The 16,703-nt window shown below is 38.1% G+C and overlaps 2 protein-coding genes across 2 annotated transcripts in view; both read right to left on the reverse strand.

Moving 5' to 3' along the window:
- Nucleotides 1–986: 986 nt before the first annotated feature.
- Nucleotides 987–7,343, reverse strand: LOC118343132 (chitin synthase chs-2-like). The gene is made up of 15 exons (XM_035681886.1): nt 7,125–7,343; nt 6,695–6,737; nt 6,360–6,542; nt 5,891–6,091; nt 5,362–5,477; nt 5,053–5,221; nt 4,301–4,480; nt 3,929–4,210; nt 3,476–3,638; nt 3,268–3,302; nt 3,109–3,173; nt 2,448–2,558; nt 2,094–2,308; nt 1,934–2,012; nt 987–1,073 (listed from the first exon to the last, which is right to left on the reverse strand). Exons 1-15 carry the CDS (start codon nt 7,341–7,343, stop codon nt 987–989), a joined length of 2,148 nt encoding a protein of 715 aa, XP_035537779.1.
- Nucleotides 7,344–7,379: 36 nt separating this feature from the next.
- The window catches only part of LOC118343134 (chitin synthase chs-1-like), a 21,990-nt gene continuing 12,666 nt past the window's right edge, over nt 7,380–16,703 (reverse strand). Inside the window, exons 4-7 of the mRNA XM_035681887.1 lie at nt 9,406–10,285; nt 9,033–9,216; nt 8,084–8,179; nt 7,380–7,545 (exon numbers count right to left, since the gene is read on the reverse strand). Coding sequence (XP_035537780.1) covers nt 7,380–7,545; nt 8,084–8,179; nt 9,033–9,216; nt 9,406–10,285 — 1,326 coding nt within the window. The remainder of the gene's footprint in view (nt 7,546–8,083; nt 8,180–9,032; nt 9,217–9,405; nt 10,286–16,703) is intronic.

Consider the following 16,703-nt stretch of genomic DNA (forward strand, 5'->3'; position numbering starts at 1 on the left):
AAACTATTTGTATAGATTTAAAGGTTTGTTTTTGCCACCAGTAACACATTAAACATTAAAAAATCGTATGTACTCTGTCTCCATTGTTAAAGCATTGTTTTACAGCTGTTCTACTTCATTGTCATCATTTTATATTTATTATTTATATGTAGAGCAATATTTAATACACATTTCAAATTATAAAACACACCAATAAATGGGATTTATAAATACTCAAGACGATATTAGATTAGAGAAGTTCATCATAAAGTGCTTTAATGAGAACAAGTCACTAATTTTAAATATATATTAGTCTCAGCTTTACCTAAATCATCATTATCAATAATTATTAAAACAGGTAAAAAGAATAAGAGAGAAACTTGACATACAGCAGACAGAAATATGGTTTCATCAGAGGTGTTTGATAATTCTCCGGCATTGAAAATAAAATGTGCGTTAAACAAATAATCAGAGCAGAGTTCAAACATTTTTGGCTGTAAGGTCAGTCTCCATTTTCCTTCATTACAAACTATTGAATTCTTTAAAAACACTTTCAATAATAATAACATCAAGATTAAAGTGATTTAAGTGAACATTGACAAGTTAAAAATGTCTTCTTCACATTGTCCATCCTAAACCTTCATAAAGTTGTAGCTTTACCTTCATATTGTGTCGCACTGACAGTGAAATGTCAACGCAGAAGCAGAACTGATACAAGAAATAAATTCAGCTTTTTCAGATGAAGTGACAGTGATACACCGTGTTATCTAGCTGTAGGTCAATAACAGTATTTAATTTATTGCTTTGGGGTTGGCTGGTTATTTCATTCCCGCACACACCCACACAACCCACACACACACACCCTTTATGAAGTTGTGTTGTGCTTGTTTTATGAGTGTTAAAAAGGTTTTATAAATATCCACAAAATAACATAAAGTTCTTTTAAATGTCACATACAGTACAAGGTTGTTTCAACAGGTTCTGGTTGTGTTTCAGTTCATCCTTGTTCACACCAGAGTTCCATGGTTGTGACTTCTTTTGAGCAGACCTGGAAACATGATTTCGTCACTGTCATCCACTTCATCATCTGTGACCTATAAAGAATTCAGATGATGAGTATTACACCGACGCCGCACTGCCACACCTACAACAGCTTTGCACTAATGACTTGCCAATCATTTTTCCAGTTGAAGCGTAGTATTAGAAGGGTGGGGTGTGACGCGTTAAGCTTCAATCATTTATTTTAAATATTGTGGCTGGTGCATTTCAGCTGACACATTAAAAAAACTCGACATAAATTACATGCAAATACTGAGTGTGTCACTCAGGAAACATTTCTAACAATGGGGAGGTTGCACCGTGTGTTCAGGACATTAGGACTGAAACACAGCGCTAAAGCACTCTGAGAGCAGATATGTTCTTTCAATTTGATTAGTTTAATATTTAGATTTATTATTATCAATATAAGCAGCAACAGTTGGGGTGGGAATTAATTGCCTCCCTCCTTTTTAAGAAGGTGTGATGAACTACTTACACTACTTACACAAAAGTCAATGGTTATGCTGTTATGGCTCAAACAAGAGATATTTTTAAAATTGGTTTGCTGCCATCATTTCCATCATCATCTTCATACTTTATTTTGAAAAGCCTTAGCTTTGGTTATGACTGAGGGCCGATGTATAATGTAACACCAGATGCAATTCTGGGTCTCTCAGAGTAAAGTTAACAGCTGTGTCTGTCTCCGACTAAACCAGGGACGAGGATGGAAATAAGTCCCAGACTTTATTGTTGTTATATCCCTGACTTTGTCTGATATGTTGTATTTTTATAGATATATTATTATATATTATATATTATTACATAATAATACATTTACTAGCACCAACCATAGTAGCAGTGGTAATAACAGTAGTGGTGGCAGAAGCAACAGTGGCAGTATAGCAGTCGTACGTACCTGTGACTCTTGTTGTTTTTGTTTTTCAGATATGGACTCTGTATCCAGAAAGGCCACGAAATGGATCAGGGTGTATATTCTGAAAAAAACACAGAACAAGAGAGTTCAACAAAGTGATCTATCTACATCAGGAACATTGATCTGACAGGTGATTGGTTACCTGTGGTACACCATGGCTATGAACTGGATGAGAACCAGCAAGGCAAAGGCCAGGATGAACATGAAGCCCAGAGGGTCGATGTACATGTACTCTCCAGTGAACTGCAGGTTGATGTCCACCTTCGGCACCTGGATGAAGATGGACGTCCCTAAGAGCTGCAGGGCGAAGGTCGCTACGAGCCAGAAGGCGTTGCAAATAAAGTAGACGAAGGTGATCTGTATGTGAGGAGAGAAAGAAAGGATTCATGTTCTATTGTTACTTATTTGACAACTTAATTAAGACACATCATGCACAAACATCATCAAAGGATTTCACAAACATGTAATTAGGTTCATCGCTCTGACATAAAGTCACCTTGTTTCTCAAATCCTTGAGTTCCTCTGCCATTTTTTTCTGCTTCTTTTTGTTCTCAGGCAGAGGCTCCAGGTACTTGGTGGTCATCTCTCTGAAGAACTGCTCCTCCTCCTGCAGAAAAATACAGGAACTCTCTGTCATGCTGCGTCAGGTTTCAATTTTAATTTGCCCCTGCTAGTGCAACACACATGCTTAACTTTCACAAAAGGTGATTATCTTGCACCTGTGCCCTTTACGCTCACACTTAGCCATTTATTTGATCCAATTCAATACAAAATGCATCTTTGTGTGAATTTTATTGTTGTACTGTTATGTGTGTACCAGTGGAACAGTAAAGAACTGAATTTGCCAAAATCCCCAATTCTGATGTAGTTTGACGGATTTTATACTATGAATATCTTTTCATACTAAAACACAGCAAATAAGGACAATAACTGCACAAATGTCATCGTGACGTTCCATTTAAAAGAAAAAAACACCTAATTTAATTGTATTTTCATTTGACATAATTATTAAATAAGGAAGATAAGTGTTTGTCCTGCCTCATTAGATCAAAAACATTACATTTGGCCTGATGTCTGATAATGTCTGACCGAATTTAAAGGTAAAAGTGCAGAACATTACTTTAATTACGCCGAGTTATAAAATGGGATATTCACACCTGGTCGAGGGAATCCTCCTGCAGGCGCATGTCATCAGACAAACTCTGCAGTTGTGTGACCCAACCTGCAGAAAAGAGCACATTAAAGTTTCTGAATCATCACCTTCTGCAACTGATTTTCAGCTTATTTTTGCTAAATTCCCTCATATAAGGACTTACACTGGTTAGGGCAGGTGAAAGCAGGCACCATTTGCCTGAAACATAGTAAGAAATAACATTTATTGACAAACCAGTTTATATATATTTAATCAATGTACTATATAATACTTCATACTGACAGCTCAGTATACATTAGGCTTTTTACATGTTTCTCTAGTCAGTCATAATATGATACAAACCCTGCAATCAATGTTCCTTCAGATCTTACCTCTGCTCCTGCGCAGGACTCCTCACATCCTCCACAATAGTGTTTTGGGGTTGAAGTTGAGGCTCTGGTGCCACCACGCTGCTGAGCTCTTCTTCGCTTCCTCTCCGACAGAGTTGTCTACAGCATTTGGACCGTGTGAAGAACTGTGCAAATGTGGTTTTGGCTGCAAGAGTAAGCATCAGTTTTAGTGCAAGTCATAAACATAAAATGATAAATAGTTTAAGTAGTAGTTTAAAATTAGGGAATGGGAAAGGGTCAAAGAGGGCATGATTGATGCAGACCTTAAGTACTGATTGACACCATCTTATCAAAAATGATCAATAATCAGCCCAGTGTGGCTCAAAATGTAAAAGATTTAAATAACTGACTTTCTCAAAATGCATGCACAATAATCTCAGTAATCTTTTAGTCTTTTAGTTTCTAGTCATTTTTTAAGGTTAAACTAGTCTCTACCTTTCTGGACTTGGGGTTGTGGGGCGGCGGCTCCAGGAGCTCCAGGAGCTGCAGGAGCAGGCGCTGTCTCCCTGGTGCCCCAGGACACGTTGTTCATGTTGGTCATGGAGTAAATAGCCAGCAGCATATAGGCGCTGGGGATGCAGAGGATGTACAGCAAGCCGAAGCACACCAGGCCAACCTCCTGAGGATGCATGAGTGCAGTAAGGAGGTAAAAGGCGGCAAGGGTGATGAGGAAGAGGCTGCTGGGAGTCATGATGGTTTTGTCTTTCACCATGTTGCCTGATGGAGGATAAACAAATGGAAAATGAAACTTAGAGGACAGAAACACTTTAGTATTAAGGGGCTTTGTCAAGTTTGTGTCTAACATACCAATTATGGAAAGTGCTGCTATCATCATGAGGAAGGCGTACAGGATGCTCAAGACTGCTGCAATTAGGATCTGAGTGTCTGATTTGATCCTGAAGCTGATACCGAGGAAGATAGCCGGAGGTATCAAAGACAGGACCAGAGCGATGTTGGGGTGAATGTCAAGCAACACTGTCAAGCTACCTGAATGGTGGATGGGAAGCAAACAAAATAACTGCTTTAACAAACACACAGTAAAGTCACCATGATTATCACTTGAATTTCCCTGCATCATACTGAAAGTGAAATAATTCATTCAGATGTAGGTCAGATGTCTTCAATCATTTAATAATTAATTGATTTTAACTTGATAATCAGATAAACATTTGAATAAGGTTATACATTTTAACTTTGGAGAAAAATATTAATGCAGTGGACTAGACTGCTGTCTAGTCCTTTGTAACAAGCACCTGTTCTGGAAGAAATACTTTTAAGTGTGTAGGATTTAGTGGCCTCTACTGGTGAAGTTGCAGATGCAACCATTTGACTACAGCTCAGCCTTCCAAGTGTGTAGGAGAAACAAAAGAAAAACACTTGTATAAAACACAAACTCTAGATCAACCTATACCCAGTATTTGGTTTGTCCGTTCTAGGCTACTGTAGAATTTTACACACTGGACATAATAGTATATTAGAACTGAGCTTTAACTCATTTCCATTGAGATCCTGCTGAGCTTTTTTATTTGGCAGAAAAATAAGCCCCAAACAAGCCTGACCTGCAATCATAAGGATGACGGTGGAAGGTGCCAGAATGGACGAGACCAAGCTGAAGAGCTGGTAGAACATGTAGGGTTTGGACATTGAGGGGTTCCTCTTGGTAACAATGGTGCCAGAGCCGAGCAAGTCCACAGTGTTGGCCATGGTGGACGGTCCCCATCGCCGACGCTGAAATATTAGACATAACATCCACGTTGTTGAAATCTAGCTTTCTGTAGATTGGTGTAGTTTCAGTCAAACAACCAGCATGTTTTCTGGTTCAGTGTCCTTTGAATTGCAAAATGTTTAAAGTGGTTCTTGGTGATGACCTGGTTGTAGAACTCTTTGAACTCCTCCGGGGCGTTGGTGTAGGCATCAGAGGCTGCGTTGTACTCCACTCTCCATCCCTGCTTCAGCAGAAGAGTGCACAGCCAGCGGTCCTCACCTGCAGAGACATCATAGAAAACCTTTCAGTAACTGTAGGAGCAGTCAATTGGTCTTCATCTGAGCCTTCAAGCATGCAAAGGAACAGTGGACAGGAGGTGCTAAATAGTTTGCATGAATATTTATGTATTGTTACTTGTGCCTTACTAAAAAAAATATGTTTCTTATGAAATGTCTTACCTTGTTGAACCAATATCAGAACACTTAAACAGCTTGGTTTGTGCTAAAGACACTACTGAGAGTTAATTGATATTTCTCAGTTGATAACTGTTATGCAAGCTATTGTGCTAACACCTGACAAGCATATACCACATTACATGGGATATACTGCACGGTACGTACAACTTATTCCATGTAGAATGCTACAGTATAAAGCTTCTATTTGAGCGACTGCTCCTGTGAGTTTTCGGTTACCTTGGTCGTACTGGATGTGGTGTTTAGCCTTTGTGGCCTTGACGGTGTATCTTTTCATCACATTGTCATCCATCAGCGCTGCTGCTCTGAACAGACTGAAGCAGCCCGGGCTGCACAGCACGCAGCCAAACACATGCTCTGCTGTCTTGTGAAGCCAGTGGCCCACCGCGTATTCAAACTTCTGGTACCACACCATGGGACCTAGCAGGGAAATACAGCAGTGTCATTACATAAACCTGTGTATTTGTCTATGCATTACAGTACAGTCTTTCACTGACAATATACTGTAATCATGCAGTGTGGTCTTGCATTGGAATGCATGAATTAACTTTGGAAATAGGTTATTGTAGAGTACAATTCATAGTCCTCTGTTTAACCTAAACTACATGAACCCTTACTACATCCAGTTGGACGATTAGATGCTGGGTTGACATGCTTTATCTGTTTCCAGTCCCTGTTTTTGACCAACCTGATCCAGTGGGGTGAATCCTGCCACATGCTGCCCCGACAAGCGGATACAGTTTCAGACGATCGATGAGCAACATCACAGCAGCCGGCTGGAAGTCTGTGTCTCCATCTAAAGCCAGGAGGTAGGTGTTGTGCTTCTCTTTCTGGGGGAATACGCACAGTTTTCTCTGTTTTACATTTAAATCTTTTCATATATATACACTGTGAATGTACTGTATGTTGGTGTGTATGTCTTCACTGGCTCCTGTGTGCATGAAAGCGTTTCCTCTCATCTCACCTGAAGCTCTCTTTTCAGCTCAGCCTCATCCTCTCCTTTCTCCCACCTTTTGTAGTAGCTGGTTGTAATTTTCCAGCCCAGGAGATAGTACAAGTACATGACCTGGAAAATATGAAATACTATTTAGCAAACAAACTCTGACACGCATCTTTGAGTTACAAATAACAATACTACCACTCTGCAAAGGTTTTGTACAAATTTGGCATTATGTTTCTCTAATTCACCAGGTTTATGTTGGATATACATAGATATACAAATATTTGAAATTACATTATCTCACTGCAGAGATGAAAAATGCAGTATTCATTTTAATTTGATAAATAAGAATATTCATTCAAATGTAATGTTCGTACAAGTATACCAAGTAATACTATCAAAAGCCAATGTCTCACTGACAATAGAGGAAAAGCCAGGAACCTACATATTTGAGAGCTGACTGATGTTTTAAAGCTACAAAATGTTTGAGCCAGATAGTCATCAAACTCCCACCTGAGACCATCTCTTCTTGTGTCGGATGAGTTGCTTGTCTTTGAAGTGAATCATCAGGCTGTTTCCATGAGGCATGTTGACCACTACACGTCCTCCGTACGGCGTCCTCACGATCTTCTGATCAGGGATCTGCTGCTGCTTTTTGAAGACGTCTTTATCGAGGTTCAGGAAAATACTGATGACAGAGGATGAGAGAGGGATAACCTGTGAGATCTTCATCATTTGTTGAACTGTCAACCTTGAGTTTCACAGTTTTCACCTGTAAACTTCTCGGATAATTTCTACAAGCATCTCTGCATATTCGTTGACGTGGCGCCCTCGACTCCCGGGAACATCACTGAAGGCATCGTCGAAGTAGATGTGGCCTTCAAAAGTCACATCACTTGTTTCTCCTTCCTTCTTTGGCCTGTACTTGTCCAGTCTGGGAAGTGACAAGAATCACATAAAGCTACTGTGATGATACTGGTGTTCATAATCAAAAGGAAATTCCACCACGATTTTATTTTGCTAAAATCCACCAATATGGCCCATGATTTCTATGAACTTTCAGGATTGATGAAACTGAACTGTACTATCCAAGATGGTTGAGGAATATTCTATGGACAGCCATGCTTTTATATCTACTAGTTATCTACATATTAGTCCCGCTGACCAAAAACCACAAAACAAACTACATACTTCCTCTGTAGTTGCTGCTGTACAATGTAACCACAGTGATCAGAAACATTGGGATAATAATGAAGACAGCCAGTGGTAGTTCAGATAGTTCTTATAATCCTGTGTATTGGCTGGTTTCAGACTAAAGACTAAAAAAACAGTCTACTTACATGCATGTCATTGTGATAACCAATCTACTCAATAACTACTCAATAAATTTCTTTTGCTAAAAGTGGGAAAAACATGGGTAAATTTCCCAATAGCTTGTTTCTGTGGTTGCTAACTTGCAATGTGAAACTTACCGAAATATTGAAATTATTATCTTCATCATCTCGTCGTAAGTTTCATGCCACATGGTGGCACACAGGAACACTTTCACCGGGTCTAGTGGCCTGAATCTGGAAATCAATTTTGAGAAATGTCTTTACATTGAGACACTGACAGTAATCCCACACCTACACATGCTTCTCTGAGCTTCCTTATCATGACCTCACACTACTAAACCTTCTGCACCACAGTACGGATAATCTTTTTGGACACACCTTAGTGTTTTGCATACCTATTGTTCACTGATCCATACACTTCTACAGATTATATATATACAGACACTACAGATTTTAACAGGTTTTAATCACATCACATTGTCTCTTTTTGTTGGCAGAAGCCCATGAATATTTTTCGTTCAACATTAATTATGGAGCTTCATAATTGCAGCCCTTGTCTACAGACATTTTTTTAAACTTAAATTACCATTTGTCAACCTGTTGTTGATACGCATATTTAAAACCTTAAAATTAAAGATAAAAGGTGTATGCAAAATAAAGAACATTAAGTAGATATTTTTAGTGTTCTTTTTTTTAAGATGAGAAAGACCGATAACAGTTGACCAAGAACTCCATTCATAAAAACAAACTCAAGTTTCACCCATAAAGTGACTGAGTAAGCTTAGTATTTTTTGAACACATGATGATCATCATGTTTTTGGAAGATATTATTTATATATACATATAAATGAGTCATGGAAGAACAAGAACAAGAAAGAAAGAATGACTGAAACAAAAAACACCCAGGAGGAAGAGTTGATGCCTGTACCACTGCTTAATGGGATTATTTTCCCAGTCTAACCCAGATTTTGAACTCAGAAACCTAAACTAATCATACATGAACTGTTTGTCCAAACTTGAAACGAACTTTGTAGAGTTTTCCTGATCTTCCCAAGAAACACGCACACACACACAAACACACACTTACTTCTTTTGCTTCTCATTCGTCTGGATGTCAAATCGAGCATTTAGAAGCAGTGACTGCTCCATAAATCCTCCTTCATACAGCCTCCTGATGAACAGGTCTTGTGTCCTCTGGATGCGATACAGACTGAGGTTCCAGAGGTGGACAGTGGCCAACACAAGACCGAGCCACCAGGACACTGCTGAACCTTTAGAAGAGGTAAATGTGTCTCAATATGTTTTATGCCAAAATAGGACGTTTGCCTAAATAACTTGCATCAAACTCTCCACAAATACTAATACTAATTCAGATGAATAAAAAAACATATTGTACAGCAAAATGTGAGCTATCTCTTAATGTATAGTATAGTGTCACACTGTAGCCGATTTTTTATTACCTGTCAGCATGCCAATGTCAGTTATCTTGGACATGTCCAGGAAGCACAGAGTGTGTGTAACATCCAGAACCAGATGTGGGAACACACTGCCGTTCAAGCTTTGGTTTCTTCCATCCACAACTACATTGCAGTAGCCTGTGAAGTTGATGCTTTCAGTCCCGTTCAGACTTATTCTGTAGTCCTGATAGTAAACGATAACAGGGATGATGAGCAGAGCCATGACAGCCAGAGAGGCCAGGTACAAAGGCAGGATGAAGCATCGTCGCAGGGCGTGCATCTTGCAGGCGGCCACAGCAAACCAGTGGCAGAGTGCAGAGGAGACCAACTGGACCCCAATGATGATGGCTATAATTCTTGTCTCACGCCTCGGGATGGAGGTCACTATGTCCCAGTCCATTTTGGCCAGAGGGACATAGGCTCCGAGCACACAGGCGGTCACCACGATCCTGAGCAGGCTGGAGAGGATGTGCAGCATGTTTTGGCTCCTTCTCACATCTTTACACAACTCTTTGAGGAAGACAGAGCTGCTGTTTTCGCTGATGAGTCTCAAGTAGTTCTCCCACCAATTGAAAGACACCAAGAAAGCCCCACCAACAGCCAGACCCACCCAAATGCCCCTCTTGATTCCAGTAGGATCTTTCATAATGTATAAGGTGAGGAACAGGACGTAACCGAGCATAATCAGGATAAAGGCAGTGATGGATGGTGCCAGGAAGCGGTTCCTTTCTTTGGCAGTGCACTGAGTGACCACCTGTAGGAGCGCAGAGAGGACGACTACACCGTTCAGTATCGTCATGTTGGTCACGATGTCCAAGTGTGGCATTGCTACGATTGTGAGAATCGCTGCACCCAGAGACACGATGAACTCAAAGAACAGAACCTGAAAAAGAGAAGTAGAACATTGATAATACATCGAACACAAATTTTTTACCATCTTATGAGAGATTTCCTCTTTAAGCATCAGTTCTGCTTTCAGAGTATCAGGACCTTCGCTCTTAACACAGTGCTAGGGAGCTCGTAGGACATTGGGAGGTGTATTTACACTACTACCATAGCAGCTAGCATAGGAGAAGAACAATACATTGACAACATTTTCCTAGAAGAGTTCCGTTCCTGGTAAGTGTACTGAAAGTGAAGAGGCATTTTAGAATTTAGCATTTAACTAAAAACATATTTTAAAGACAACATTTCAGGTAACTGTGCCTTATCTGACCAAGTCTGACTCTTGGTATTGGCCTGGCTCACCATATCAAATTAGGTTTAGCTTGATGGATTCAAAAACGTTTTCTGTGACAAATAGAAGATTTTTGAATTAGTGAAAATTGAGCAGCGACAGTCACTGGTATATACATCCTTCAAGGTATCAATCAAAAAGGTGGGAGAGTTAAGAAATCTTATCAGGTTTCTCACCAAAGCCATTGTCGTTTTGGCCGGCATCTTTGAGGATTTATAACATGCCTTCCAGATGCTCTTTTGCAAGAGAAGCACACTGGACGCGATGAGAGAGCAGCCGATACACAGCAGAGAGACAGGTTTATGCTCAGCTGGGAGGGTCTTGGTGCCTTCATTGGACAAGGTGATGAGGAGGAGGAACGAAGCCTGGACAGAAAGATAAAAGAGTTTACTTTGAAACTTTGTCTCAATACCCCTTAAAGATTTGAGATGAAATAACTGAGTTAACTTTTAAACCTTTAAAGCTTAGATTGGCAGTAGTCTTGGGAATTTTGTCATCTGAAGTCATCAAAATAAATGTGTTAAAGATGCTGTAGGGAAAGATATACCTGGATAAATACTGCTGACTAATCTTGTTTTTGTGTAAAAAAGATATTGATATATAACAAATGATATTTCCTGTTTGTTAACCATACGCAATGTTATTGACTTTGATTCTTGCTAGCACAACACTAGCTTTGGGCAAGTAGCTGAGCCAAAGGAAACAAAGTTGTGAAAAACTTTAGATTTGACATAAAAATATAAATTTATAGTCTTAATTTTTTCTCTTTGGCAAGTGACCATGGTATAAGAAGCATAATGGCCTTCGAGGTGTCCATAAATAAAGTTTTATAACTAGGTTCGGGGATAAAGACCACGCCTTGAACTTGCACGCACAAAAAGTACTTAAGCACACCCATACCTCCATCCCTCAACCCTCATCCCTTTTTCCTCATTGCTCCTACAGTACATTATCTTGGTTCACCTTCATACATAATATGCAATAAACCATTGTAATTCCTTATCGTCATTAGGGGTTAGTGAATCAGAAATTCAGAGGCAACTGTTCTGACCTCCACATTGTGCATTTCCTGTTAATGGACACTTTGAAGAGCATTATCCCTTTATAGTCCATGTAAGAAATGCACAGTATAGTTTAATGTTAATGTATATAGAAACAAACCTTGCTACATAGAGCCAATCCAAACACAGTCACAGCAACTACACAGAGACTGATAGCCTTCAGTAGTTTAATCAGTTTCCATGGTGTCTGTTCATCTTCAATGACGGGGATCTCTCGGCAGGTGTCCCACGGCCTCCTGGTTAAAGACATCAAAATGTCAAACTCTGATGGTGACTGCAGGTAGAAAATTATATTGGTGGAACATAGAGAGAGAGAGATCTGCACGAAGGCAGGAACGAGGTGGATAGGAAGGTTGTTAGTTAGGTAGGACGTAGAGAGAAGTGGTGGCATGTTTCTAGGAAAATAACTTGTTGGGTAAAGAGTAGGAGGATTGTAAATTAGATATATATTAGATTACATATTGGCAGGTATCGTGAAAGGCAGGTGTGGATATATAAACTGATAACATACATTTAGGTATAAAAACAGGTAGAAAATAAACGCTAAATGTTTAGCTTTATACATATGTATCATGAATAAAAAAACTTTCCAATACAACAATATGATCTATAGCAGCTTACAGAATACATCACAGCATAAGGAAAAAATGAGGACGTTGCTTTTTTTTTTTTTAATAAGTGTGTAAATGTATTATAGATGCTATAGAAAATGACTTAATTGTTACTCTGACACAGTGTCCACATAAATTGAACATTATAAGCCTCACAAAAGTAGTATAGCTGGACTGAATCAGATAGAAATTAACAGGTGCTCATATATTTGTAAATCTTGTCAACAATCAAAACCAGAAATTCTTCAGCTAAAAAACACATCTTCTTGAACTGATTTGCACACTTTAAAAGAAAGAACAACTGAATAATACATACAAATAATAATAATCTATTCTCTTGTTTTTCAAGAAAGCTTTTCTTCCAATAAAGAAATCAATTTATAAAAATATCCCATCCCTGCATAATTGATAATAATAATAGTCTTCCTTTGATTATTACCTAATAAATAAATGATTTATATCAGTAATAACAGCTATATAAAATAATAGATTAATAGCGTCAATTGTTCAATTAAAAAAGATTCCACTCACTTGGGCAAGCTCCTGTCTTCCTCCATGTTTCTGACTGATGTGAGCACTCTGATTGATTGTTGGTAAATTGTTGTAAATAACGATGTATTCAGATTCCATCGTCATGACAGTCACTGTCTCATTCAGCCCATCATTAAATGGCAACACCCAGAACGTGTGTGTTGCTGCAGGTGAACAACCAAACAGGGTCAAAGTGACTCACATTTTATACTTTCGTTTCTTTTCCAAAAAGTAATTTATAATTTCATGTTTAAACTCCCCTAGCAAGCATGTAGGAGAAACCACGGTGGTCGTGAAAACTTGAACTCCCTTATCTAGATCCAGTGTTTGATTTGTTTCTACTGTAGAATTATGGTGATTAAATATCTAGATTTAAAATGATATAAAAACATAACTATTCCTTTATTCAGGTGATAATAAACTAATTAAAAACTACATTATATTAAATTTCGTTCTGCGAATAGATTCTCCTAAGTGTTAATCACTGGGCCTTTACATTTTATTTACAGATTACAAAACTGAGAACACTCTGGCCTCTAAGGTTAACAAGGAAATAAAAGTGTTCTTATGGCTTTTACGATGCTGATTAGTCATGTTCATCAGTGATTAACATTCCTCGCTGTATTACTCAGAGGCATCTTTCTGTTTTTCACCTTATTATTTTATTATGTAACATATTTCACACATTATACAACCGTCACATTGTATACGACAACATTACATGTGATGGTCTTTCCAAAAAATACAAACATAATAACAGTATCTCATCAGAGGCTATGGAGTAAGTTTTATTAAATCAAATTATGAAGAGAAGAGATATATTATTCATAATATATCTCCAGTGGAGCTTTAGCTGATGCAGGCCACAGAAACTCTAATGTTAATCCAGCCACTGCTGAATGCAGTAAAAAAAAAGTGAATCCAAGAGTCTGCTAATAATCCATTAAACTCCTCAGATGTGTTCAGAAATTGAAACCTTTAAGGCTCACCTAAGCAGAGTTTACTGACGGATGCTACCACCATGCTTACTTGCACGTTTATGAATTACATATTTTGTGTGCGTGTTAATCTGTTTTTATTAGATGGTGAGTTTCGCTGCACTACAGAAAAGTGGAGTGAAAATGGGAACACACCCAGATATGTACTTCTTCAAGTGCTAAATGTCATTTTAAAGATGCTTTGGATTGCGGACAGACCTGAACTTCAGGCTGTGATTTTGTCACACAGATACAATATACACATTCAGTTCTGCTGAATCATGAAATGAAATCTTGATTTTGTGAAAACAATATCTGATAACTTTAATATCAATGTCAAAGTTAAGAACCTCCTAATTGTATAATGATAATATTAATAATAATAATAGCTTTTGTTTAAATGACATTTTCCCTACCTTGTCTGTGGTTCTCAGCCTACTACTCAATATCCTTAAAACAGGCCACAAATACACACTTTTAGATTTACTTATAGACAAACAGACACATTTAAATCCAACAGTCGTCCCCTAATCGGAAGGTTGTTGGTTCGATCCTCGGCTCCTCCTGCCACATGTCAGAGTATCCTTGAGCAAGATACTGAACTCTGAATTGTTCCTGATGCTGTGCATCAATGTATTAATGTGTATGAATGACTTAGTTTCTTTTCGATGGACTTTGAATGTGTGTGAAAGGGTGAATGTGGCACATAGTGTAAAAGTGCTTTGAGTGGTCGGAAGACTAAGGCTACATACAAGTACAGGTCCATTTACCATTACCATTTACTGAAGTGACCCGCATGACAAATGTCAGTCTAAAGTCAATGAATTCTGATTGTTCACGCTGACGTCACAACAGAAAGGATGTCTTGGATCTCAAAATTCATGCCATTGTACAAACAAAACGTGAAATTAGAAACATTCAAACATGAAAATAACAAATATGATGATTCTTGACTTCTAGCAAGATTGATAAATTATTGATTGGCAAAATAATTTTTTGCTTTATACACAAAATTAAAGCTTTAAATACTCTCTCTCTGACACACAGACTTCTTCAGGAAACTGTATTTGATTCAGTTGACAGCACCAAGCGCCCCGAGCTCTGCAATGTTGAAACAGATGTTCCAGTGTTTGTAATATGTGTGTGTATCGTGAAGTTCATTTATTCAGCTCCACTATATGCATACACACAGCTACCAGCCATAAAACATGCCTGGCCACCCCAATTTGGTGTCAGATTATGTCAAATTGAAGTTTCTAATTTAGATTTAGATATTGAAAAAAAAAGAATTTAGCAAAATGTTTTATTTCCAAAAAAAAAGATTTGGAAATAAAACAATTTAATGATGTATAATGCCACCTTTAGATATTTATATCCAATACTTTAAGGTGTATGTGTGCCACAGTAATGTGATGTTTTTGAGTTAAAATGTCTTAATCTTTTTCAAGCAAATATTGATAAACGTGATTGTTTGCTATTAAATCAGCATATATTTCTGCCACCACTTACAGTTTCCATGCCAACCCTTGAATATTTCTCTAGCTCCGCTGCTGAATAAATGTCATAAAATGAAAGCAAATGTACATAAAATGTCAAGTTGAATGCAGCAGGCAGTGTTCAAAATGTTGTAATCTTCCCTCTCACCCACATATATATTTACACATACATAGATTATACATACTCGTACTTTATTTATTTAGTAATGAGGCTGTTGTGAGCTCAGTTTCACCAAAAAAAAGCCCTCAGTGCTATAGACTTGGGGGTGTTTGTGTTTTAAATGAACTTTTATCTGATAACAGGAGGATTTTGGATACATTACAAAGTCATTACAAACCACACAAAGCTGGTAAGCCACAAAAAGCTCAACAAGTAAACTAAGGACCAACTGAGGCGTTGTCTAATAAAGAGATTCTTGAGCTACCGTAAGTGGGCAGCATTGTGACCTTTATAATGATTCACTTAATTTCAATTAGTTGTCTCATGCATGTAAATCTCTGGAGAACTTCCAACATGTGGGTTTGTTTTCAAATACCTTAATTAAAGGTTTCAGTCATAAAGCATCCCACGCCCTCAGAAAACACGGCTAATGTAACCTTTAAGACAAAACGAGAGATAATCCTATGAGAGCACACTCACACACTCACACTCACACACACACGCACACACACACATATAGTACAGAGGAAGTGACTTAGGTACAATATGACCTCTGAATGCCGACCATGGCACTGACGATAAGTCAAGTGACATTATAGCCACCTGGTCTTGTAAGCTGAGTGTGGTTTATACACTATTTCTTATCATTTATCAAATAAAGTTTTATTATTATTATTAATATAACTCCATTATACGGACAAAAAGCCACCTGTTTGCAAGAACTACTAACATTAACAACTATGAATTTGGACTTTTACGTCCAGTTCAAGTCTAAAGTCTCAAATGAAGTCAAGTTAATTCTTGGACTCGGAAACAGTAGTTGATAAAACAATCAAAGTATATTTAGAAGCTGTTCTTGAATTTTCCGTGGTGTTATCTCTGATTAACAGTGATTTCCCTTCAATTTTCAATTTTATAAATGCTTGACAAATTTTGTTTTTTGGTTTGGTTTGTTTTTCTTGTTTATTAGATTAAACATTTCAAGCCGAAAACAAGAAAACACTTTCTTCTTTTCATTTTTACCTGTGTGTTGAATCACCACCAGATGGCAGTGATCAGTTAACACTGTTCCACTCTGCTCTACACTGCCCACAAAGGGAACTGGCAGTCTGTATGATTACAGGGAGCATGTGTGCAGGTGATTATTACAGTTTTTCTCGATTGTTTACACACATTTTCTGAAAGCATGCCTCATACTCTCAGAACTCTACACACAAATCAAAAAACA

This window comes from Morone saxatilis, unplaced genomic scaffold (genome assembly GCF_004916995.1).
Source record: "Morone saxatilis isolate NCDOM2014 unplaced genomic scaffold, NCSU_SB_2.0 Contig9, whole genome shotgun sequence".
NCBI lineage: Eukaryota > Metazoa > Chordata > Actinopteri > Moronidae > Morone > Morone saxatilis.

What these genes read in the sequence shown, in the direction of transcription:
- LOC118343132 (XM_035681886.1), bottom strand. Translation starts at nt 7,343, where the DNA reads ATGAAGATCTCACAGGTTATCCCTCTCTCATCCTCTGTCATCAGTATT. An exon ending in TTTCACCTGCCCTAACCAGT is followed by an intron (nt 3,174 to 3,267) that starts GTAAGTCCTTAT and finishes TCTTTTCTGCAG; the next exon opens with GTTGGGTCACACAACTGCAG. An exon ending in AGGAGGATTCCCTCGACCAG is followed by an intron (nt 2,559 to 3,108) that starts GTGTGAATATCC and finishes ATTTTTCTGCAG; the next exon opens with GAGGAGGAGCAGTTCTTCAG.